General features: G+C 45.6%; 3 protein-coding genes across 4 annotated transcripts; 2 read left to right on the top strand and 1 right to left on the bottom strand.

The window, feature by feature from the left end:
* Positions 1–269: 269 nt before the first annotated feature.
* nelfe (negative elongation factor complex member E) lies at positions 270–3,486 on the bottom strand. Of its 2 annotated transcripts, XM_028963345.1 has the most exons (11): positions 3,426–3,486; positions 3,194–3,290; positions 3,030–3,099; positions 2,080–2,225; positions 1,903–1,977; positions 1,671–1,708; positions 1,311–1,567; positions 927–1,071; positions 777–831; positions 589–691; positions 270–491 (listed from the first exon to the last, which is right to left on the bottom strand). In XM_028963345.1, exons 2-11 carry the CDS (start codon positions 3,266–3,268, stop codon positions 415–417), a joined length of 1,041 nt encoding a protein of 346 aa, XP_028819178.1. In that variant the 5' UTR covers positions 3,269–3,290; positions 3,426–3,486; the 3' UTR covers positions 270–414. The 2 variants fall into 2 exon arrangements, with proteins under 2 accessions (XP_028819178.1, XP_028819179.1); XM_028963346.1 differs by lacking the exon at positions 270–491 and having other exon boundaries at positions 601–691; positions 911–1,071.
* skic2 (SKI2 subunit of superkiller complex) lies at positions 2,956–18,678 on the top strand. The gene is made up of 30 exons (XM_028963342.1): positions 2,956–3,309; positions 3,634–3,740; positions 3,992–4,113; positions 4,358–4,479; positions 4,995–5,112; positions 5,205–5,319; positions 5,401–5,475; positions 5,567–5,620; positions 5,716–5,888; positions 6,232–6,399; positions 6,547–6,692; positions 6,870–7,016; positions 7,114–7,198; positions 7,400–7,506; positions 7,600–7,746; positions 8,522–8,618; positions 10,318–10,530; positions 10,848–10,958; positions 11,126–11,237; positions 11,638–11,756; positions 12,652–12,783; positions 12,873–13,010; positions 13,175–13,279; positions 13,657–13,792; positions 13,905–14,031; positions 14,117–14,327; positions 16,054–16,164; positions 16,569–16,787; positions 17,617–17,757; positions 18,055–18,678. Exons 2-30 carry the CDS (start codon positions 3,728–3,730, stop codon positions 18,253–18,255), a joined length of 3,765 nt encoding a protein of 1,254 aa, XP_028819175.1. The 5' UTR covers positions 2,956–3,309; positions 3,634–3,727; the 3' UTR covers positions 18,256–18,678.
* A 608-nt stretch (positions 18,679–19,286) lies between these two features.
* On the top strand, positions 19,287–24,664 carry prrt1 (proline-rich transmembrane protein 1). Its single transcript, XM_028963347.1, has 4 exons — positions 19,287–19,378; positions 20,887–21,242; positions 21,328–21,519; positions 22,227–24,664. The coding sequence occupies exons 1-4, from the start codon at positions 19,360–19,362 to the stop codon at positions 22,401–22,403; spliced, it is 744 nt and encodes a 247-aa protein (XP_028819180.1). The 5' UTR covers positions 19,287–19,359; the 3' UTR covers positions 22,404–24,664.

The raw sequence follows: 24,664 nt of genomic DNA on the forward strand, positions 1-24,664 counted from the left end.
TGGACCCGTAATCAGAAGGTTGCCGGTTCGAGTCCCAAACCACCAAGGGGCCACTGAGCAAAACACCGTCCCCACACACTGCTCCCCGGGCGCCTGTCATGGCTGCCCACTGCTCACCAAGGGTGATGGTTAAATGCAGAGGACACATTTTAAGCACATTATGCAACCACCAATGATGAAAAAACCATAAAAGCTACACACCATGGCATGTTTACTAGACAGAGCCACTGTCTAATTGGACATCTGTACACAATTCACCACATGGAAAGTTGTATTGACGAGCTTTATTGAGCGAACAATACAAAGACAATATCGAACCACAGCTGCCATGACCTAAACTGCTGACGTACGCAAGCCGAGCATCATTTTGGTAAGCAAAAATAAGCAATAAAAACCCAATTTCCCCCTGTAATGTTACTGAAGGAAATCTTCACTGTAAACAACCTGGTTTCTCTTGTCTCTGTAGGATCCCTTGGCACTGTTCTGCACAGCTAACAAAAACACAGAGAAGCCGGAGAGACGGTTAACATTCTGGCTGTAAAATACCAGGTCTGTTTGCTCTATTGACATGAACACATCGATATTTACCGAGCGACGCCCAGACGGATTTTCCTGTTGCTGCCTCCAACATGGGCTGTTTCCTGGCGATGCTGACCTTGATGGTGACATCACCAACCGTGCTTCCATTCAGCTGAGGGACGGACATCACCACCCATCAGATCTAATGTTATTGACAACTTTCAGCCCATGAGCATAAAAGGAGGGGTGGATCTTACTTCAGTGACTGCTTGGTCAGCGGACTCCATTTTCTCAAAAGTGATAAAGGCGCAGCTACAAATGAGCAAAACAAACGTGATCGCGGTGGTTTCAAAACCATCTGCCATTCAAGATCCCATCATACTGAACCCACAGAGCCTTTGGCGTACTTGCGTGGGGAGTCCATAGACACGTCTATGATGTTGCCATGTTGAGCGAACGCCGTGCGCAGGCTGTCTTCCACCAGGCCGCTGCCATACACGTACACAGTGTTGCCCTTCCGCGCACCTCGGCGGTCTGGATACGAGTCGGACCCTTTAAACAATAATGAACGTTCGTAAGCACGCTCTACCTCTTAAACTTTATTCCTATTATAGTAACTTTGGTCCTAAGTCTCCTGCAAAACCAAATCGCTTATTCAAGCATTCTGATTGGTGAACTAGGGAATCTGACATTTGCAAACCCACCTCTGAAATATCCCTCTATCCCTCCCTTCTTTGGAGACTGAGGATTAAGCAATGATTTGTTGGAACAAAGATGCTGCGGACACTCACGTCTGGATGGTCCATCCCGCTCCCTCTCTCGGTCACGTTCCCTTTCCCTGTCCCTCTCTCGGCTTCTGTCCCGCTCCCGGTCTCGTTCTCTCTCTCTATCCCGGCCCCGGTCTCGTTCGCGGTCCCGGTCACGATCCCGCTCCCGTTCTCTGTCCCGTTCTCGCTCTCTGTCCACTTCTCTGTCCCGGTCAGGCTCCCGAGTGGCGGAGGGCAGAATGCCGACATCGCCATCTTCGCGTGACGCAGAGGTGACAAAACTGAAAATGTGAGAAGTTAAAAACAACACCTCATACGTATATATCAGACATATTTCAGGCCAGGATTGTAAAAGTATTTTTAACAGCAGCAGCACAGTCTTACCTCTCATACAGAGATTTCCTGTGAGCTCTTTTGCCAGACTGTGAGATAAGAGATAAGTGTCCTGATAAACTTCTAATATTATACAGTGTAACATGGTACTTTATGTTATATATTTTAGCCATTTTAAGAAGTTTAAAATGTCATAAATCCTTAGACTTTATAATTAATCAAATTTCGATGAAATGAGTTTTCCCAGGATATGCAGGCTGGTTAAAAGGTCCCACAAACCAACCTCAGAGGGTTCCTCGTCAGCTGAGACACTCCTTTGAAATGGGAGGAAAGCAGGGGCAGGACCTTTTTCTGGATCCTACACACACCAAAAAATAAAAAAAACAATATGAACAAGTCATCCAAAACATTACAATTATCTAACACCCCCACAGTGAATATGTGAAGGTTTCGATTTCACCTTGAGTTTGCATTCCAGCGTTCGGGAGCGCTTGAAGCCTGAGTTCTTGTTCTCCGACTTTATGGCACTGATGGCACCAGACTTGATGAGCATTTTCGCTTGCTCAGTGGCTGTTGCTGTGTCCAGCACTGGCTGGTCCGACAAAGCTGATAAAGTGGTTATGGGAACTGAATTAGAGACCATGAATGCTAGTGCGATATATTCAGGCCGAGTGGTAAATAGGTGCAGAGGTCAAACCGAGCTTCTTTTATTCTTTTTGTTCTTCCATGCTCAACGCTCTACATAACACTTGTTCACAGTGAATACATTCACCAACTATTAAATAGAGTTTCTATTACTTTACAAATGTATAAATACAGTACAGGCCAAAAGTTTGGACACACCTTCTCATTCAATGTGTTTTCTTTATTTTCATGACAACTTACAAAACTATGAATGAACACATGTGGAGTTATGTACTTAACAAAAAAAGGTGAAATAACTGAAAACATGTTTTATATTCTAGTTTCTACAAAATAGCGCCCTTTGCTCTGATTAATGCTTTGCAAACTCTTGGCATTCTCTCGATGAGCTTCAAGAGGTTGTCACCTGAAATGCTTTTCCAACAGTCTTGAAGGAGTTCCCAGAGGTGTTTAGCACTTGTTGGACCAGCTCACCCCAAACCATCTGGATTGGGTTCAGGTCCGGTGACTGTGGAGGCCAGATCTCCACTTTTTGTTAAGTACATAACTCCACATGTGTTCATTCATAGTTTTGATGCCTTCAGTGAGAATTTACCAATGTAAATGGTCATGAAAATAAAGAAAAAACATTGAATGAGAAGGTGCGTCCAAACATTTGGCCTGAGGTGTCAAAAACGATTATTTCATCTTATTGCATGGATACATTATTGTCAGTCCTTCTGTTTGTGAGGAGATTGCATGTATTTGGGTTGTGTTCGTGCTACATACTGCGCTTCAGTCCTCCCTGATTTGTCTGACTGGTGGAGCTTTGCTTCTTCAGGGCCAGCAGAGCTTTTTTCTGAATGGAGAAAGTGGAGGGCAGCTGCTCATACCGACACAGCAATTCTCTGCAGTCGCTTAACACGGCATTCTCCTGTGCAAACGCTACCCACCTTCTTTTTCAATTTGGCATACTTTTTCTGCAGCGACTCTTCCTCCTCTGTCAGAGAGCTGGGAAACGCGACCATCTCCACTCAACTAGATGAGAAACTGGAGAGCAAAGTGCAGGGTGAGTGCTTTACCCTGCAGTCCACGGGCAATGCTAGCTAGCGGCTCATAGTGATTAAACTATAATACGTACAGCAGAGCATACGTAAACATAGAGCCAAATGGCTCAAACGTTACCTTAACGTCTGAAAGAAATTTCGACAAAGCTTCCAACCATCGCGGGCGCACAAATGTGACGTAGCGAGTTGTTTTGGACGACAACGGTGACGTAGGTAGTTTTTTTTTTAAACGGGGCTATTGATATTTACTTTATTATAAAATGAAACAAAATAAACGTGTTGCCTTTACTGATGTATATATATATATATATTTATTTTTTTGTTAGTTTGCTGTTTCGAACGACGACGCCTGGTTTATCGACCTCCGCCCTCGACTTCCGGTCTGAGCGTCACTGCGAGAGTTTGCGGAGCTGCGCCGACATGGACAGACTAGGCAAGTTTGTCCATGTGCTGTTTAAATGCCACTTATTTTAGGCGGTCGTTTAACTTAAGACGTTTGTGCACACTTGCTTTGTCTGTCGCTAGCAGTCAGCTGTTTTAAACCGGTGACTGTGCGTGGCAGCTTCGCGGAGCTTTAAGATGAATGAATGTTATTATTAGTACCAGTGTTGTTATTACAGGCAGGCTGTGTGGTGTTGGTTTTACGGGTTCACGTCACATGAACTGGTTTCTCCTCCTTTTAAGATTTGCCCTCTACAGGGCCCGAAGACCTGCCCCTATCCTTGTTGGAGATGGGATGCTCAGGGAGGTTTGAACTTCTCACCCATCCACAGCCAAACAACCAGGCCCTACCCCCCCTCAGCACGGTCAGTGGTTCATTTAGACGTGTTTGTCCAGCTTTTAATAGGCCTCGAAACCGATGTTCAATTGGTTTAGAGCGACTTTCAATCAGTAGTGATGGGGACAGTCCCCCTGGAGACACTTGCCCAGGGACACAATGGTAGTCACAGGTTTGGACCTGTGACTTTGTGGTCACAGGCTAGCAGTGGAAAATTGGAAAAAGAAAGAAGCTGAGGATATGTCAGCATATGCCTTTCCCTGTTTCCCCAGCTCCCCCATGGGCTCCCTCCGTTTGCTGATGACCTCAGGACGGACGTGGAGAAGCGGTTCCTGCGTGATCCGGCATGGCTTCCCATACACAACACTGATGCAGCCTTTGAAAAGTTTCTAAAGTAGGTTTGATGCCGAGGAATTAATAAAGCATGCATTAAAATGCTTATGATTATGATTATAAATAAAAATAGAAAAAGAACATTTATAAGATAATCCTTTATTAGTTCCACAAGTGGGAAATCTATATTGTCATGACAGAAAGTGGACCGTACAATATAAGAGCAGCAAAAAATTTATAGCATAGAGAATATGCCGACTGTATAATATAAAAAAAAAAACTGTGGATGAGTATTAAAATATATGAAAATATAAAGTGTACATATGTACTGTGTGTGTGTGTGTGTGTGTGTGTGTGTATATATATATATATATATATATATATATATACACACACACACACACACACACACACGCACACACATACATATCCTACCACTGAAGGAGCTGCTCAGTGCTGTCAGGGAAGATGACCAGGGCGAACATTCTCCTGTCACTCACCACCTGCGCTGGGTCCAGAGGGCATCCTAGAACAGAGCTGCGTCATGCTCAGTGTGTTGGTTCTTCTCCCTTTCAGATTGACGAAAAGGGAGCGAGACCTGGACTCTCTGCTCCACTGTGGCCCTTCTCCCCTGCACTCCGGCATCTCAGTGGTGAGGGACCAAACTACTGGAATGCTGCTGGACTTTACAGAGGTACGGCAAACCTCGCCTACACACCTTTTGGTATTATAATTATAATGATATTTCTGGCTGAAATTATGCCAATCGTTCTCCTTCTACTTCAGGTCTTGTTGCAGAACACCGGCCTGTCGGCCAAGAATTCACTGTCTTTGCAAAGGGCTCCAGGTCCCCCATCAGAAAGTCTTAGAGGAAGTAATACCAGCTACCCTTTCCTGCCAGGTAGGGCTTTCTAGCACGTCATGTCTGTGTCTTCTGACACCTCTTGGTCTTATGCAAATGATCGTCTTTTACCTTTTTCAGGCGGCATGGAGGAGCTGACGCTGGAGCAGATAAAGCAGAGGTCTGACCTGGAGGAGGACATTGACTTTACGAATGGTACAACGTTCGGCCGTTTTCCAGGAGCTGTGGTTTTCTGCTCATGTTGTATATTTCTTTATATATTTTTTTCTTTATATATTTCTTTCAGGTTTGCTCACAGTTCCCCCAGGACTGAAAGCAGGGATGGATTTCAGTGAGACAAGTGCGGCGCTCTTCCTTTCACCTCTCCTGAAACGCTCTCGTAGTTCTCACTGGTCCCTGTGCACAGTTCTGACTTGTCCAACGTCCCCTCTGCAGAAGCCAAAGCGACAACTGGGGATGTCAACCTCATGTCCCTGCTGTCCACTTTTGACGATGCCATAGATGTTGGAGCAGAGAGTGAGGAAAAAGTGGGAGGTGGAGATACAACAGGAAGTGAAGACATAGCTAAATTTCCTAGAACCAACAGCTTGGAAGATCTTGGAATTAAGGTATGATATTAAACCACTCTTACTCTTTTACCTAGCGGGTAAGGAAACGGACCCGTGATCAGAAGGTTGCCGGTCCGAATCCCGAACCACCAAGGTGCCACTGAGGCGCCACTGAGCAAAGCACCTTCCCCGCACACTGCTCCCCGGGCTCCTGTCATGGCTACCCACTGCTCACCAAGGGTGATGGTTAAAAGCAGAGGACACGTTTCGTTGTGTCATCGTGTGCTGTGTTTCACAATGACAATCACTTCACTTTTACTTAAACCAATATATGGTTTAATATTTATATTTTTTTCACTATTAAGTCTCATAATTATATTTAAAAAAAATATTACTTCCCAAGGATACTTTCCCTCCTTCATCATCGTCCACTGCTACAAAGATTGAGGAAGGAGCCAAAAAAACGAAGGAGCAGGAGAAGGAGGGTGAGAAGAAAAGATGGGCCATACCCGTTGACATCACTTCACCGTGTGACGACTTCGCCAAGCGTATCCCCGATCCGGCTATCAAGGTGATGCTCAGTATAGATTAGATTAGAATTAGATCAGAACAGAAGAAAATAAGATATGGTTTTAGCCTGACTATTGAAAGTAAAGAGAATTCATGTTTTTTTTTTTTTTTGCTCGTCTCTTCCGCCTTGGATACAAACGTGCCGCAGTGGCCGTTTGAGCTGGACGTGTTTCAGAAGCAGGCAGTGCTGAGGCTGGAGGCACATGACTCAGTTTTTGTGGCGGCGCACACCTCGGCAGGCAAGACGGTGGTGGCAGAGTATGCCATTGCGCTCTCGCAGAAACACATGACCAGGTGTGTGTGTGTGCGTGTGTGTGTGAGTGTGTTCAAATCCCACTTACTACCATTGTGTCCCTGAGAAAGACACTTAAACCTGAGTGTCTCCAGGGCGTCTAGTAAATGCTGTAAATGTGACAATGTGTCTGTGTTTGCTTGGACAGGCTTAATGTTTTCACTTGCCTTCCCTTCTAGGACCATCTACACATCTCCAATTAAGGCACTCTCCAATCAGAAGTTCAGGGACTTCAAGAACACGTTTGGGGACGTGGGACTGTTGACTGGGGACGTACAGCTCAACCCGGAAGCCTCCTGTTTGATTATGACCACTGAGATTTTGAGGTGTTTTTTTTTTTTTTATTTATGTCAAAGAGGGATACAGATTAGCCACTGACCCCCCCACTGCTGTATATTCTCATACTGTGGGTGTCTGTTCCAGGTCGATGCTCTATAACGGTTCGGAGGTCATACGTGATTTAGAATGGGTGATCTTTGATGAGGTTCATTACATCAACGATGCTGAGGTATGACACCAGAAGCAATTTAAAATGCAATGTTTATTGTAAGAACACACTAGATTTGATGTGAATTGTAACTACTTTCCTGGCAATTGTTATGATGGGTGATATTATTATAATAAGACTTTGTTTCTCAGCCCTAAACTGAAGATGATGAAATATTCAATTTCCCTGTTGTGTCTCGGTCTCTGGCCAACTGTGTCTCAGAGAGGTGTCGTGTGGGAAGAGGTGTTGATCATGTTGCCGGAGCACGTCAGCATCATCCTGCTGAGCGCCACGGTGCCCAATGCGCTGGAGTTTAGCGAGTGGATTGGGTGGGTCTCACCACCTAAAAGCCCTACTCACCCGTATCATACACATACCTGGTTTATTATTATTCTGTAAGTGTGTGGTCTCTCTTTCCCAAGGCGCATCAAAAAGAGGAACATCTATGTCATCAGCACGGTGAAGAGACCCGTTCCGCTGGAGCACCACCTTTACACCGGAAACAGCACCAAGACGCAAAAAGAGCTCTTTCTACTGCTAGATGCCACTGGGAACTTCCTCACCAAGGGGTACAGTCCAGAGTTGGACAGTGACATTGTGGAGAAGGTCACTTGTTTTCAGAAACAATACCTTCATGTGTGCTGCATTCACATTACAAGTGCAGTATTTTTGATTATGGCTAAGTGCAGTATTAGCCATAATCAGTATTTAGCCATAAGTATTGCAGTATTGTTGATTATGGCTAATAAGTCATAAAAATAGGAAATTATTGGAATTCTTGTAAAATCTGAGCTCACAATAAATGTCCAACTTCAGTGAGGCATGACAATGGTTTACCTTTCTTAAATTAAGTAAAAAAAAAAAAAAAAAAAAAAACACAGACAAGTTAGCTTTTTTGCCAATATTCCAATCAGCACTATTAGTCGGGGATCAGTGCAGGGTAGGAAAGGAAGGAAGCCAAATCACAACTAACAAACAGGGGATTTTGAAACTCAAATATTCAACACTCTAAAAAGGTGAAACCTGACAGCGCAAATCCCACTTACTACCATTGTGTCCCTGAGCAAGACACTTAACCCTAAGTGTCTCCAGGGGGGGGCTGTCCCTGTATCTACTGATTCTAAGTCGCTCTGGATAAGGGCGTCTGATAAATGCTGTAAATGTAAATGCACACATGACAGCAGAATACATTTATAAACTGAAACACAGATGAAAACAATCTGGTTATTGGGGCGACATTAGAATAACACAAAACTTGAACCCGGAGCACCCCACAAACTCATGTTCATATGCCAGAGATGCATAAACCAGTGGTGCTTAACATTAACCTGTGGTTTCTTTTAGGTACTATGCTGCAGTGGAGGCCAAGAAGGAACGAACCAGCAAACACGCCCAGTCTTTTGGCGCCAAGAATACGTCTCAGAACACATCAACCAATCAGGTTTTGCCTTGTCCAACTTCCTTTTTCTTTGTTTTAGATTGCCTTCATCAAACGGCTCAATCTCATCTGGCCACGTACCATCCGCCTTCAAAACAGCCAGGGTTCTTCCAATCCTAAAGAAACCCACTGCTGATCCTACAGACATTAACAATTACAGACCAGTTTCCCTCCTCTCGTTTCTATCCAAAATCCTTGAGCGCTGTGTCTACAACCAGCTATCACTCCATTTATCACAGAACAACCTCCTGGATCCTAACCAGTCTGGCTTCAGAACAGCTCATTCCACCGAGACTGCCCTTTTGGCGGTTACCGAGCAGCTACATGCAGCCAGATTGGCAAAACTGTCATCAGTTCTTATTCTCCTTGACCTATCTGCTGCATTTGACACCGTTAACCACAAGACTCTCTTGTCAATCCTGAAGAGGCTTGGAATTCGGGGCTCAGCATGGCAGTGGTTTGCTTCCTACCTTGATGAGCGATCTTACCAAGTGACTTGGAAAGGATCCACCTCTACCTCACGTAGACTCTCCACTGGTGTCCCTCAAGGCTCGGTGCTAGGTCCTCTCCTTTTCTGCCTCTACACGAGATCACTTGGTGAGGTCATTTCCTCACATGGATTATCCTACCACTGCTATGCTGACGACACACAACTCCTCTTCTCCTTTCCTCCCTCTGATCTACATGCTGCTTCCAAAATCTCTGCATGTCTAACAGACATCTCGTCTTGGATGGCAGCCCATCACCTCCAACTCAATCCCACCAAAACTGAACTAATATTCATTCCAGCAGATTCTTCACCACATCAGGATCTTGCTATTTACCTAGACAACTCGCAGCTCTCTCCTTCTGCAACAGCCCGCAACCTTGGCGTAACAATAGACAACCAACTCTCCTTCTCAACTCACATCAGCAATCTTTCCCGCTCATGTAGATTCCTTCTCTACAATATCAGACGAATCCGCCCTTACCTGTCAACCCAGGCCACCCAACTACTGGTTCAGTCCTTAGTAATCTCACGACTGGACTACTGTAACTCCCTTCTAGCTGGTCTACCTCTATGTACCATCCGACCTCTACAACTCATACAAAATGCAGCAGCACGACTGATCTTCAACCTTCCCAAATTCTCCCATACCACCCCTCTGCTACGTTCCCTTCACTGGCTCCCAGTAGCTGCACGCATCAGGTTCAAAATACTGATGCTGGCCTACAAAGCCAAACATGGAGCAGCACCATCCTACCTCACAGCCCTCATTACACCTCGCACTGCACCTCGTCTACTCCGAGCCTCCAGTACTGCTCGCCTGGTCCCTCCATCTCTGAAGGTAAAAGGAAAACATTCATCCAGACTCTTCTCCGTCTTGGCCCCTCGGTGGTGGAATGAACTTCCCCTCGAGGTCAGAACAGCTCAGTCACTGAGCACCTTCAAACGGCAGCTCAAGACCTTCCTCTTTAAAGAATATTTAGATTAAATTGTAATTTTCTTGTCAAACTTTGTGTACAGAATCTACAACAGAGTGAATTAAATAGATGTATTCATAGTTGGGGTCCTAGTGAACCGGAATTGATCTCTTCATCGATGGTAACTTGAAAGCACGTTGTAAGTCGCTCTGGATAAGGGCGTCTGCCAAATGCCGTAAATGTAAATGTAAATGTAAATGCAATAGTTTCTTTATTGTTGTCTTTTTTTTCCCCTCAGGATCGGGCTGTGTGGCTCACGTTGCTCCACTTCCTATCTCAGAGGGAGCAGACGCCGGTGGTGGCATTCACGTTCTCGAGAACACGGTGCGATGACAACGCACGCTCCCTGGCATCGCTGGACCTCACCAACTCGACCGAGAAGAGCGAGATCCACTCCTTCTTCCAGAAAAGCCTGAGCCGACTGAGGGGAGGGGACCGTCAGCTGCCACAGGTATAGAGTTCAAATTGCACACATACTCACAGAGGCAATTCTGGTTAATATTTATCTGCATTTTTAGTTTGAGACTTACTTGGTCGTTTTTTTTTTTTAATCATATTAAAATGTAAATAAAAATGTATTATAATTGGACTCCCATATATACATCATTAGCTTATAATGATCAGTCTGCAAGTTTAAAATGTGTGAATGATGCCCCCCCAACCGTTTTCTATGTCCTTATTCATGATTAAATGATAAACGAAGGTCTGCTATTTCGCCCCTGTGCGGGTGTGCGGATGTTCTAATGACGCTTGTGACGGTTCGGCCAGATCATGCTGATGAGAGATCTGCTGAAGAGGGGGATTGGCGTCCACCACAGTGGCATCCTGCCGATCTTGAAAGAGGTCATTGAGATGCTGTTCTCCGAGGGCCTTGTGAAGGTGGGTTCAGCCAAGTTTCCCACCCTTCTCGTGGGATTTATATGTATGTGTGTGTGTGTGTGTGTGTGTGTATATATATATACATATACATAGTATATATTATTATTAGATTTTTCATTGCGTCACATGGACAGATTGATAAAAGGAGCTCCTTCCTATGCCTTCAGGTTCTGTTTGCCACAGAAACGTTTGCCATGGGAGTGAACATGCCGGCCAGGACCGTGGTGTTTGACAGCATTCGGAAACACGACGGCACTGGATTTAGAAACCTCCTGCCTGGTAGCATATGCTTACATTTGCACATCATTTAGAAATAATTACACCAGATGCAAACATGTCATTTAGTAATTATTTTAATCATGCGATTGGTTTGATACACAACTTAATACTGAAAGTCTTAATATTCCTTTGTAACAGCTTGAAATTCAGATTAAGTGCTGTCCTTTTTTTTTTTTTTGGTATTAAAATCTGATTGTCGTTGTTGGACTGTGGGATGGCCATGTTGTTTCTGTAGGCCCAGGTGGCTGCAGAATAGAACCCGTCTCTGCTTTGAGTCTGAATAACGCAGATGTTTGTGACGGCCATCGGTCCACTTCAGACCACATGAATATGAAAGACGGAGGGAAAAACACTGAGCTACAGGTTCAGTGTGTTACTCAGTGTGTGTGTGCCCTTCCAGGTGAGTACATTCAGATGGCAGGTCGAGCGGGCCGCAGGGGTCTGGATGCTACAGGAACAGTCATCATCCTCTGCAAGACTAGTGTTCATGACATGGCGGAGCTGCACACTATGATGTTGGTCAGTCCTCACGTTCTTACCCCTAACCACAGAAATACGTTTCTTTTATATAAATATATATATAAAAACACATGGTCAGTACATTTCCATACATTTCCATCATACTGGATTTCCGTGAGATGTCTTAGTCAACAAGACAACCTGGCTTTGATTTACACTGTAACAAAAGAAACCAATAAGGCACACAGAATATTTATGTATATATCTGCAGCATTAAATTTTTCAGGGGACTTTAGTCCCTGTGCTGTACCTGAACCTGTCAGCCAATGGCGTTTTGCATTTCCCAAGCTGTTCCATACTGAATTACAAGGCTTAAATGCGCCCATTTTAGAGTACAGGATATACCAGCAGCACGAGCAGAATTCAGTCTGTCTCGGCTCGGGCCACAATATGTGAGTCACTCAAAACAGGTCTGAACAAGGGTCTGAACAAGGGCTTAATAATGCAGTTGAGAGACGTGTTTTATTCAAGTGACCCTTTGTTCCTGCGCTTTTTCCAACAAGAGTCTGACTATAAATAGCCCTCTCATGGTGGGAATAATGCACTGCAAGGCCCGTTATGCTCTCTAGGTTCTTTGATATATATATATTTTTTTGCCAACATCCATGCCGGAGATGCTGGAACACGAGGTGTTGAGTTCTGACAAGTGGTTCACAGTGTTCTTTTACTCTAATCTATAATAGTTAGAAACCTTTTAAATTGCGTTTTTGTAGTTTTTCAAACCTCATCAACATCCAGCCTTCCCAAAATTCTCACATAAAAATTATATTGGTATTCATCGCAGCATTACAATATACAGTTGTATACCTATTTGGTGTGCAACCTCAGCACAGATTAAATTGTGCAGACCCCAGGTTGGGAACTACTGAGAACCACGTTTTTTGTCTGTTTGTAGGGCAAGCCCACAATCTTGCAGTCCCAGTTTCGGTTGACCTACACCATGATCCTCAACCTCCTTCGGGTGGAGGCCCTCCGAGTCACAGACATGATGAGAAGGAGCTTCTCCGAGAGCCACAGAGACAGCCAGGTACTGCACCTCCCAGAATATTTTTCACCATGCTGTTCAGTGCAGGGTGGAGACGTGGCGTTTACTGGTCTCCCGCTTCCACCGCACAGACTCAGGAGAAGAGAATCGCTGAGCTGAGAAAAAGCCTGTCCACCCTCCCACCCCTGGAAACAGAGGGTCAGCTGTCTGACCTGCTGTCATACTACCACACCATCACTGAGCTCCGCATCACCACACAAGCCCTGCAGGTACGTCTCTCTCTCCCTCACACAATTTCAGTCATCAGGCATAGAGAAATTTAACATCCAGGACAATACTAGGACTTCTAGGCTGTCCAATACCTGAATTAAAAACATGGAAATCAGTACACACAGTAACATGGCTATAATATTATTGCCTAATTTAATTGCAGCGCACCGTGCTGGAGTCGGTGAATGGGCTGAAAGCGCTCTCTGTGGGCCGGGTGGTGGTGGTCAGCAACGTGCAGCACACCAACGCTCTTGGGGTCGTCCTGCAGGTGAGAGTGTCTGTCGGAGTGTCAGTAATAAATGCCATTACACCACATGAATCGTTATAAATAATATACAGCAATACAATATAGCAGTTATTACTTGAAATTAGGAAAATCCTCCTGACCTGCTGCTTTATCGAGCCTCAGATATGAAACTTTTTGCTTTGCTTGCCATTTGTTGTTAACTGCGTAACCTCACGTGTACCAACAATCAGTAGCGCTTGTGTATGAATGCTATCTATATGTTATAGACATATTAATTCATTTGTTTATTCATTTGGCACACTGAAACCCAGATTGTGCCTGAATAATAATTTTTTGAATAGTTCTTGTAAGCTTTTCTCTGTTCAGATTCACCTTCTTCTCATTTGGGCTGCCGGCAGGTGTCCAGTGATGCTGTGAATCGTGCCTTCACATCCCTCGTCATCTGTGAGAAAGGCAACGAGGAGATGGGAGGGGCCACTCAGACCAGCAGTGCCACGCCACATCTCTACAGAACTGCGCTTTTTGTTCCAGAGGGTCTGTGCTCATACACTGACGTCACACACCGCAGTTCGAACCCATTTGTAAAGAATATGCCCTGATTACACACCACTTCACACACTTGATCTGCCTTCTCTGTGTTTCTCAGGTCCCTGCAGTCACACGGTGCAGAAACTGAAGCTGCAGGACATCTCAGCCATCACTTCCAAGACGCTGAAGGTGATTCCCGAAAGGATCATTGACAACTACAACAAGAGGCAGCAGCCACGCTTCAGGTGTGTGTGTGTGTGTGTGTGTGTGTGTGTGTGTGTCTGTGTGTCTCTCTCCTGGTAAGTGTCACATAAAACTCGTCTGTGACAGACTGGAGCCTCCAGGCCAGGCCATCTCCACTGCCACACAGGAGCTCCTTCGACTGGCTGAATCTAACCCCGGTGGCATCATGGCCCTTGACCCCGTGAACGACCTTCATCTGAAGAGCGTGGACGTTGTGGAGGGGGTGATGAGACAGCGGGCGCTGCAGGAGTCACTCAGGGACTTCAAATGCACCCATTCCCCCACTTTCTCTGAGCAGGTATGCAGATACGAAATCTTTTATTCAAATATTCGCCACCCATGACATGAAAATTTCACTTTGTGAGATTATTTAACATTATTACGAGTTCCCCTAGCCTGTCTATGGTCCTGCAGAGGCTAGAAATGGTGATAGGTGTAAAGTGTGCTTTGGAATTTGTCCCCTTCTGATGTCATAAGGGGAAAGGTTACCTCCCATTTCTCATGCTTTGTCCGCCCAGAGAATTTCGCACCCCTGCTCTAAAAAAGAAGCTCCACCGACCGTCATGGCTTGAAAACAAGCGAAGCATTGCAGCATATTTTTTTGCAAATGTTTGATGTAATTTCATGAATGGCTGCTCACTTCTATAGACCGCTCTCCTCCTCGTCCCGCCTCTCTCCTTCTCATTTGCATTTAAAGCTACAGACACCAAAATGGCACGTCCTGGGGAAATTTCATTGTGGGACAGGATCAAAGTGGCTGTTATTCTGCACCATTTCGGAAAGAGACTTCACATACAGTATTAGGGGACCGATAAGAACTATAGAAAATAAAAAAAATAAATAATAATGTCAGGGGGCCTTTAAGGGTCAACATCCCTAATCAGTATCACTGCTGTTTTCAAAAAAATTAAACGGTGTGACACTGAAATGGCGGACTGCGTTTGTGGCGTGTTTTTCGTTCCGAAGTGTTCCTTTTCGAACTGGAGAGTGAGGGAGTGGGGAATCAAATATCAAACCCTCTGTATTATAAACAGAACCCCCCAAAAATTACGTGGTATTACGTGTGAAAGTGTAAAATGGCATCAGGTTCTTCGGGTTCCCAGGGCGTCGGTCACAGTGTCAACTCTGGGATTGCAGAACTTGCAGAAATCTGCTTTAATGACCGACCGCAGAGGCGGCAGTAGACAGCCAGTAGACTAAGCCACACACACCGACACACACACACACACACACCGACACATATGTTGCAGCGGTGACTGCGGAATGGGGAGCGGAGATGATTTCCTGTCCTGTTTACTGTAGCCACCAGTTCTGGTAATGACGTCCCTTTTTTTTTTTCCCCTCAAAAGAGGAGGACATTTTGTGTTGCGAACGGGTTTATTTTCCGGCAGCCTGGCAGGCAACTCCCGTTTCCTGTTGTGCGTATGCGTGTGCGTTTGTGAGAAAGAAGCCAGTGCTTGTTGCCTGGTTACGCGGACGCTGTTGTCTGGCGGAATCTACTGTGATGGGGTGACGGGCCTCTTTCTGCTTCTTCGTTCAGAAGGAATTGATTTCTTTGTTTTTCTTTATGCAGCGATTATGAAAATAGCTTGAAAAATGCCTAATGTCATGAAATTTATGACAAAATTTAGAGTTTTCAAAGTGCTCAGAGGGATTTCTTCTTCTTCAGTTATGAATATTTGATCTGGTATTTATTACCCGTCCCTGATTGTCGTCCTGCTGGTGGTAAAGAGCGAGATGCTCTCGTCTTTTGTGTCCGAGGTGAGGGCGCCGCGGAAGCGACCGCTGCCTCATGCCCGGGAACACGCCCGGGAACACGCCCCGTGCTGTCTGAGCAGGTTGTATGACAAGGGAGAGCTTTAAAAAGGCCCTGAATTAGTGATGAGCGTCTGCTCTTTCTCGCTCGCTCTGTCTCTGTTTTTTTTTTTTTTTCTGCATCCGTCATCTGCCTCTTAAACCTCGGTTTAATTCATGATCTGTTTGTTTTATTCCGTCCCCGTCCCGCGCCCGTCTCTGTTTCCCAGTTTGTCCGTGTCCAGGAGAGGATGTGTCTCCAGGAGGAACTGGACCAGCTGCTGTTCCTCGTGTCAGACCAGTCGCTGACCCTCCTGCCTGAGTACCACCAGAGAATAAAGGTCATACATCTCTCCGTAACACTAATAACTGTTAAGAACTGTTCTTATATTGAATATGAATGATATCTGTCGGGAAACAGGAGGTGTATTTACATTTACAGCATTTACCAGACACCCTTATCCAGAGCTTACAATCAGTAGTTACAGGGACAGTCCCCCCCTGGAGACACTCAGGGTTAAGTGTCTTGCTCAGGGACACGATGGTAGAAATTGGGGTTTGAACCTGGGTCTTCTGGTTCATAGGCGAGTGTGTTACCCACTAGGGCACTACCACCCACATGATCAGTGTATCTCATTACATTTGGAATCATGTTGGAATGTATCTGCCGCGCTGTGCCGAGACCACGAGATGCTGTTGTGTATTTGTTTGGACCGTAACGACGCGTCATGTCGGCCTGGCCCAGGTCCTGGAGAAGCTGAACTACGTGGACGGCGCCGGCGCGGTGCAGCTGAAGGGCCGGGTGGCGTGCCAGATCAGCAGCCACGAGCTGCTGCTGACGGAGCTGCTGTTCGAGAACACGCTGAGCCCCCTGGCCCCCGAGGAGAGCGCCGCCCTGCTGTCCTGCCTGGTCTTCACCCAGAACACCCAAGTGGAGCCCCACATCAGCAGCACGCTGCAGGAGGTACAGTCCATAAATGCTTTATGGTTCTTACAGTGGTTCTTCTTCCAGAACATCCGCTCGCTGGAGAAAAATGTGCACTAGAAATAAACTAATTGCGGCCATTTGGTCTATGGCAGTTTTATTTTTGGCTGTAAGATGAATGGTGCCGCCCTGGTTTGCTCTGTGCTTGACTGCAGCCGGTTCGTGTTTATCTCGTCGTATTTCCTGCAGCACATGCCTGTAGATATGGCCGGTTACGTAATGGTGCCGCGGAGAGCAGAAACGGCCAGTGACCACGCCGTTCCAAATTTAAAAGGCCCATTAGACGGCGTAATGTGTGTGAGTGTGTGTCCGTGCGTGACTCGCTGTCGTGAGGGACGTGTGGGTATAGCTTTGCCGCGTCGGCCTTCTGGCAAGGGCACCTCACCAGTCACGGCCAGCGACTAAACCCGCCGCAGACAGAAGCAGCCCGAGAGCGTAAACGTGTGTGTGTGTGTATATTTTACCACCATAGCCCACAACTGAATCGTCTCATTTACATTTACAGCATTTACCAGACGCCCTTATCCAGAGCGACTTACAATCAGTAGTTACAGGGACAGTCCCCCCCCTGGAGACACTCAGGGTTAAGTGTCTTGCTCAGGGACACGATGGTAGTAAGTGGGATTCGAACCGGGTCTTCTGGTTCACAGGCGAGTGTGTTACCCGCTAGGCTACTTCCACCCACCCAGATATTGTGCCTCCCTGTTGAGGAATCGAACCCCTGTCCCCCACATGACACATTCAGCTCTACCGACGAGCCCTGTCGTCTCGATCTTAGTTGACCTGTCTGTCTCTGTCTCTTGCGTAGTGCATCGAGCGCGTCCTCGGCGTGGCTCAGCGCATCGGGGAGCTTCAGATGGATTACGGGATAGCCCAGACCGCCGAGGACTACGTCTCTCAGTTGAAGTTTGGCCTGACGGAGGTGGTGTACTGCTGGGCCATAGGCATGGTGAGACTGACCGACTGGCACGTTTTCAGCTTTTACTTGCACGCACGCCGAATACTGTGGGAAAGCAGCGCCACGAGCTCAGTCTTGGTTTTGTTCTGATTAGCATTATGAACATTATGTATTTGGAACATCAGAAGCCACAGAATGAATTAATTGAAAATGAGCAAAATACATAGCAAACTTGTGCCACCAATAATTGTACAAAATTTCATATACGGTTATCTTATGAGTAGATTCCATGCCACCACGCACTTGTCATTGGTATTTTTGATGTTTCGTGTCCTGCGTGTCCTGCAGCCATTTGCCGAGATAGCCGAGCTGACGGACGTCCAGGAGGGCACGGTGGTCCGCTGCATACAGCGCCTGGACGAGGTCCTGAAGGAGGTGCGGCAGGCGGCCCGCATTGTCGGAGACTCCGTGCTTGGCAGCAAGATGGAGCGGGCCTCGCTGGCCATCCGCCGGGACATCGTGTTCACGGCCTCCCTCTACACGCACTGAGGCGGAGGGAGAAGGAGCGCGGGTGCACCGGACGCTCGGGATCACAAACTCACAAACAATATGCGTTTTATTACGCTGGAAATAACTCAGAGAAGCAGAACTGAACGGCGTTCTCAGAACATGGTGCCCAACTGTGTGTTTTTCTCCATTGATGTTCTTTTTAAACGCTTGAAGAAAGCTGCTGGGACTTGAACTTTCACCCTGAATTTGGGCCCAACCTCTCATCCACGTTAGCATACGTGAAAAGACGAGTAGAGTAATGGGCGGGATGCATGTTTATATGCGTTGCAGAATGCACGGGGGCGCGTTTGATTTAAAACACCGTGGGAATTGGGGCCGGCGCGCAAATGTGCCTAATGCAAAGACCCCGACTCCGTATAATAAAGGCGTGAGGCTCATGCCGTAATAAATTCGACTATGGAATGTTGTCTCTGTCTCTCTCTCTGTCCCCCGCCGCCCCTCCGAAGGCCGAGATGATTATTTCGCGGTTAAATTATACAGCTTTTACATTTTACGGAATTTATCGGACGCCCTTATCCAGAGCGACGTACAACCAGTAGTTACAGGGACAGTCCCCCCCCCCTGGAGACACTCAGGGTTAAGTGTCTCGCTCAGGGACACAATGGTAGCAAGTGGGATTCGAACCCGGGTCTTCTGGTCCACAGGCGAGTGTGTTACCCACCACAGCTGCAGGGGGAATTTGTCCGCAGCTCCCGCTGTCTCTTTAAGGCGGCGACGCCGTGCGGCTGATTAATTCAACGTAACGCGACGCGTTCGCGGACAGAAGCCCGTTTTTCCGCCGCGGCGCTGGATGTGCTGGCAATCTCTCTTTTTCTGACACCGACGTTTTATTTACGGGCTGTTTTCGGTCTCAGGATGCTTGGAATTTAGCGGAGATCCGTTGTTTTTTTGTTTTTTTTTTAATATATACATTATTTAATTTTTTTCCCCCTCCCGACTAAGTAGATTTTTTTAAAAGAAGCCAAACGCGTTTTTTTATTCACAGGTGTATTGGGTGTTTTTTTTTTTTTTTTTTTTGCGTGTGTGTTTGGTGGAGCGGAGGTTGAGAGGCGCAGTAAAAAAAAATCCAGAGACCCGGACGAGATGTCGTCGGAGAAACACGGTAACCCTTCTCCCGTTTTACTTCACTCTCGCTCTTTTTTTTTTTTTTTTTTCTTCTTCTTCATTCTTATACTCCTTCTCCGGTGACTCCCTAGTGAATCTAATTGAATGTGATTTCGGGGGCTAAAATTCGGTGCCTCGCGGGCGCGCGCGGCGCGTTCACGTCCATCCTCCCGCGCACCCCTGCACCCTGGTTATTCATGATTTTATTTCCCCCCGCTCCTCCTCCTCCTCTTCTTCTTCTTCTCTGGCATCCTCTGCGCCACGTCTGGGTGCTCTGAAATCATTTTGAGGTGCTGATGCGGGTGCCACGTGAACGCGCGCTGCGGTAAAGAATGGGGGTCCCTCCGTGAGACCCCCACCTTCCTCGCAAGCCGATTGCATCGGCGAGAGAGGCGGAGGAAAATGGTTGCAGAGCGTTCCGTGCATGTACCAGAATTGCTGGGCTTGCTGGTGCCCATTAACACCAGAGTTTGGTATGAATGTCTCAACATATCATATTAAGACCCTCTATACTTCGGAATTATTAATTGTAGCTGTGTGGACAACATGCAACTGGGATAACTGGCCAAGCCCAACATATCCATACGGGTTAAACCAGCATAACCATCTAAACGTAACTGATCACCAGCGACAGAAGAGCACTGCACAGCAACATGCATCGTTTATTTCACTGCCGCTTTTCGTCAAGGCTGCAGAGGTGTGGTGGGTTCCTCATTATTTCCTCTTCTCGACTTTAAAACCGACCCTCTTGGCCCCTGTCTAGCCCATGCCGTGCCACTTTCTCTCTCCCTTTGTGTCCGTTTCTGCTCCAGTTCTCGCCTAACCGTCGCAGAATGCTGCATCCTCCCGGACCGATACAGCTACAGTGAGGGCCATATCTATTATTTTTGTATCATCTGCCGTTCAGATTCCATTCAAAAGGAAGGATAAAAAAAAAAAAAAAAACAGCCCACACTTCCATTTTCGTGCCAGGGACCCTGTAGTGTCAGGGGTTATGTAATGCCTGCCGTTCGCCATAAGCATAACCACGCTCCACTCACTTGGTCCCACTGCGTCCCGACCAGGTCCGATTTTGGGGTGGTGCACATCATACAACAGTTTATCTGGGTCGGGTTTTGTTGTGATGATGGCCTCAGCCATATTGATTTGACAGTAAAATGTTGAGGCCATCGCGGGAAAGGTCACCTTTACTGCGAAGGTTATGGGGATGCAGCTGGGCTGGACAGTGTGTGTGTTTAGCACTTTTCTATTATTCTGAACATTTTTCTTAAATTTAATTAATATAATAACCTATTTTTAAAAATCCATAATGGTCACATGATACAAATGCATCAGTCAATAGCTGCAGACATGTCACTATTTTCTACATGCGACTAAATTAACATTTTCATCAATTTATTTTGCTCTGATATTGTTTTTAAAGATGTAGTCCCATCTCCAGCGATGTCGTTTTGATTGGCTCCAGGCCCAGCCAGTTGCCGTAACACCCGTCTCCCTTTCCTCCAGGTCTGGACGAGGCAGGAAGACAGCCAATGGCTCAGCAAATGAACCAAATGCTGCCCCCTCCCTACATACCCAACCAGGACCCCAACCTGCCCCCCCAACCCCCAGCTCCAGGGTGCAGCCCCCAGCCCAACTACCCTCCTCCTCCCCCACCCCCTGGCTCCGATGGGTACCTCCAGGAAACCCAGTTTCACTGCGGGACATTAGGCCCTTCAAGAGCTCCCAATGGGTACACGGTGCAGACACATGGGCCAACAGGAAATGTCCAGCATCCGCCCATAGGCTACATCCAACCTGGATACCCCCTCCAGTTGCAGCCGTGCACTGCTTATGTGCCCGTCTACCCTATTGGGGCGTCGGTAAGTGTTACCCAGACTTGCTACCATCGATGCTACATTGACTTGCAATGCATCGATGTCCATCTAAAAACCTTGTATTTCACAGGGCCAGCCGTACCTTCCCAATGGAGCCCCCCACCCAGGTGTAGCTCCTGGGCAAGTGGCCATGCAGATGCCACCTGGCATTGCCCTGATGGAGCCACGCCGGGCCCCACACGACTACCTGCCCATCGCTGTCCTCACCACCGTCTGCTGCTTCTGGCCCACAGGGATCATCGCCATCATTAAAGCCGTGCAGGTCTGTGCGACAGCAGCTTTTTATCACTGACGAATATGGATGCCAAGGTGTTGAAATACAGCTTCAGAGGCTAATTACCTCCTGGTGGAAGCGTTGAGCTGATTAGTAATGAGTGGACCAAATTCTGGATCTGAATTTGGCCCAAAAAACCCAGGATGCAAGATCTGGATTCCAATAAATAGCTAAAATATAGTTTATCAAGTAATTTTGAATGTATTCATGTAATTAAAGTATGTATTAATCAAATGTACATTGAGTCAGAATATATGCATGTTATAATATTCATTTTCTTTTCAATAAACGCATTATCTTCAGTGGTAGATAGTGGTTTGACAGTGGTTTTATATATTTGGTGCATTTTTTTTACTTTTACTTTTCAAAGTGGAAAATGTGTATGTGCGAGTTCAGTGTTATGGCCTGAGCCTCTTTCCCACACTTGTCTCTGTAAAATTTGTATTTATTATACCAAGAGTTTATTGTGATTTAATTGGCACCAGTCATATTAATAACATATTGTTAAGTTTTTACAATTCCTGAGATTTCTAAGATTTTACTTTCAATTATTACATACATTTCATTAAAATTATTGGATAGAAAGTGCTGGCAATAAAATATGTATATTTGTTAACTTAAAACCACCATCAGTGAGGGATAAATGGAACCGCAGATTTTTTTCTCACCTCTGTCCTTTCCTCTCTTGGCTCCAGGTGCGTACAGCTGTTGCCAGGGGAGACATGGTAACGGCGGAGATTGCTTCTCGGGAGGCCCGTAATTTCTCCTTCATCAGCCTGGCGGTGGGCATTGCATCCATCGTCCTCTGCACCATCCTCACCGTTGTGGTCATCATCGCGTCCCAGCACCATGAGGATGACTGGGAACCGTAGGGCTATGGGGAGACTAACGGTACGGCGTGGGCGTACTTCTGACGGACTATGTCCTGCTGCTAAATGGGGCGCATTTTGCTTGCTTTGAATTCCTGACTGACGTACGGCGCTGACGACTTCCTGGTCAATGCTCATATTTGCATTCCTTCAAAAAAAAAAAAAAAGAAAAAAAAAAAAGTTTAGTTTTGGCTGAATATTTTACGCAACCAAGAGTAGTGCATATCTGACATAAACACACATACGACTCCGGCCAATAAAATTGAAGCTGTGTTTTCCTCAGTTGGTCCTCCATGACTTTAGATCTGACTGCCAAAAAGACAACTGTACACTATAGCCTCACAGTAATTTTATAAAATTATAATATTCTAAGTGCTGTCTGAGTACCTATAAAATAGCATAATGACACTTGCTGTTACAGATTAGTCCTACCTGCTGTACTTTTTATTGTGCGTGTCAGTATTGTCGGTAACGTATGATTTAAAACCGGATCTAGAGCCAGTAATTATTGTAGTTTACGAATGAAAAATAGTTCGGGAATCTTATTTTATACTGAGAGGTCAGATTAGCAGGTCGAAGGTTATATATGATCAGTAGCTGTTTAATAGCTACTGGATAAATAGCTGCCAAATACAAATTTTTCAGCACACTCTGATATTGCTGGGTTGATTATGTGTGGTTAAAATAACCTGAAAGTCAGTGTTGCTTGAACAAGAAAGTGTGCCCATGAACTTGAGTACCGGTCCCTCAGGTGTTGCCCTAGAGTGTAAGAATGTACGGACGATCAGTACGAGAATATCAGATCAGATTTTTGCCCTGTAATCCAAGACAATGCTTTAACGGCAGACTGGTTTTGTTGGCACACATTACTCATAATTTATTCATTAGCGTGTTTATTTCGTGTGTTCATATATTTATTTATTTATATGCATAACTGTATTTATGAACCTATTTAATCATAGCTTAATGGGTTGTTGTGCTGCAATGTTGTTTTGCTCTATACCACAGATATCTGCAGTTTTATTTATTTATTGATTTATTTTATATTATTGTGTTCTCGAATTTTTCAGTTAGGTATATTTTGATGACGCATGTGACAATATGCACTTTCCAGCTCCTTAAACGAGTAGCTGTTTTCTTGACCTCCTTGCTCCGAACAGTACACACGGCTTGCGTTTCAATTTGTCTACTTTAGGTGTTTGATCAAAAAAAAAAAATAGTAAAAGCAGAGAACTGTAGTTACTGTAAATTGCCTACGGAATGGCCAGCTTATTTTATACCGCATTCGTAAAGCACTTCAGCACAACCTGGTCAAGTGGTAAAATGTGAATTAAACAGGTGCTGGACACTGTACATAGAGTCAACACGCGCGCTATAAAAATGGTACCATGCCGTCGTGATGTGCACCTTCACTGTAGACCTCACCTTAGAGACCATATCAGGCTCCATGCGCATTTTTAGCCGCTAAATCCCGGGGTGTCAAAAATAAAATCGTAGTATTTGTAGTCCAAGAATTTGCATTCCACAACGATCGCAGTTTCACAGAAGACATGCCGTGTGCGTTTTTCAATGCTGCTTCACAGCTTAAGTGTTTCCTGCTGTTCATTGTGCCTCGAAATGGAGTGACACTTAGAAAACCATAGCCACCTACCTCTGGCTCCAGCATTGACAATTTCAATTCATCTCTTTTTTTTCTCCCTTCTTTGGTGACACATTAATTTTGGATTCTGCCTTGTGAATTGATGTTTCTTTTTTTTTTTTTTTTTTTTTTTGTGCGACGCATAGGAACCGTTATAGGATAATAGTCAACCTGTCTGTTCTACTTACTGAAAATAAATTGGGGTGAATACGATAACAGCATCTTGTGACATGACACTACGTTTGGTGTGTTGCGGTACTTGAGAACGTATCTAACATGTTGCTCATGCAGTAATCCAGAAAATGACTTCATTTCCAGTCCTCCAACTCTGTTGTTATAGGTTATGCCAATGAATTAGCTTTCCATATCCACCTAAAGTATTTGTTGTATGAGCTAATTTTTATGACTCAAAAGATGACATGGCAAAATGTTACCTTTGCTGCCTGTTGCTATTTCACAATAGGATTATCGGAGCTAGCCAACGTGGCACAACCGCTGTGTGACTGCTGTAAAAGTGATTATTGAGGTTCATGTTATGTTATGTGGTTGTTACACATGCATTTTGTTGTGTATGAATTCAGTTGTACAAATTAAAAGCAGACCTTGGGTTGTAAAACGGCGCGAA

Source organism: Denticeps clupeoides, chromosome 20 (assembly GCF_900700375.1).
Source record: "Denticeps clupeoides chromosome 20, fDenClu1.1, whole genome shotgun sequence".
NCBI lineage: Eukaryota > Metazoa > Chordata > Actinopteri > Clupeiformes > Denticipitidae > Denticeps > Denticeps clupeoides.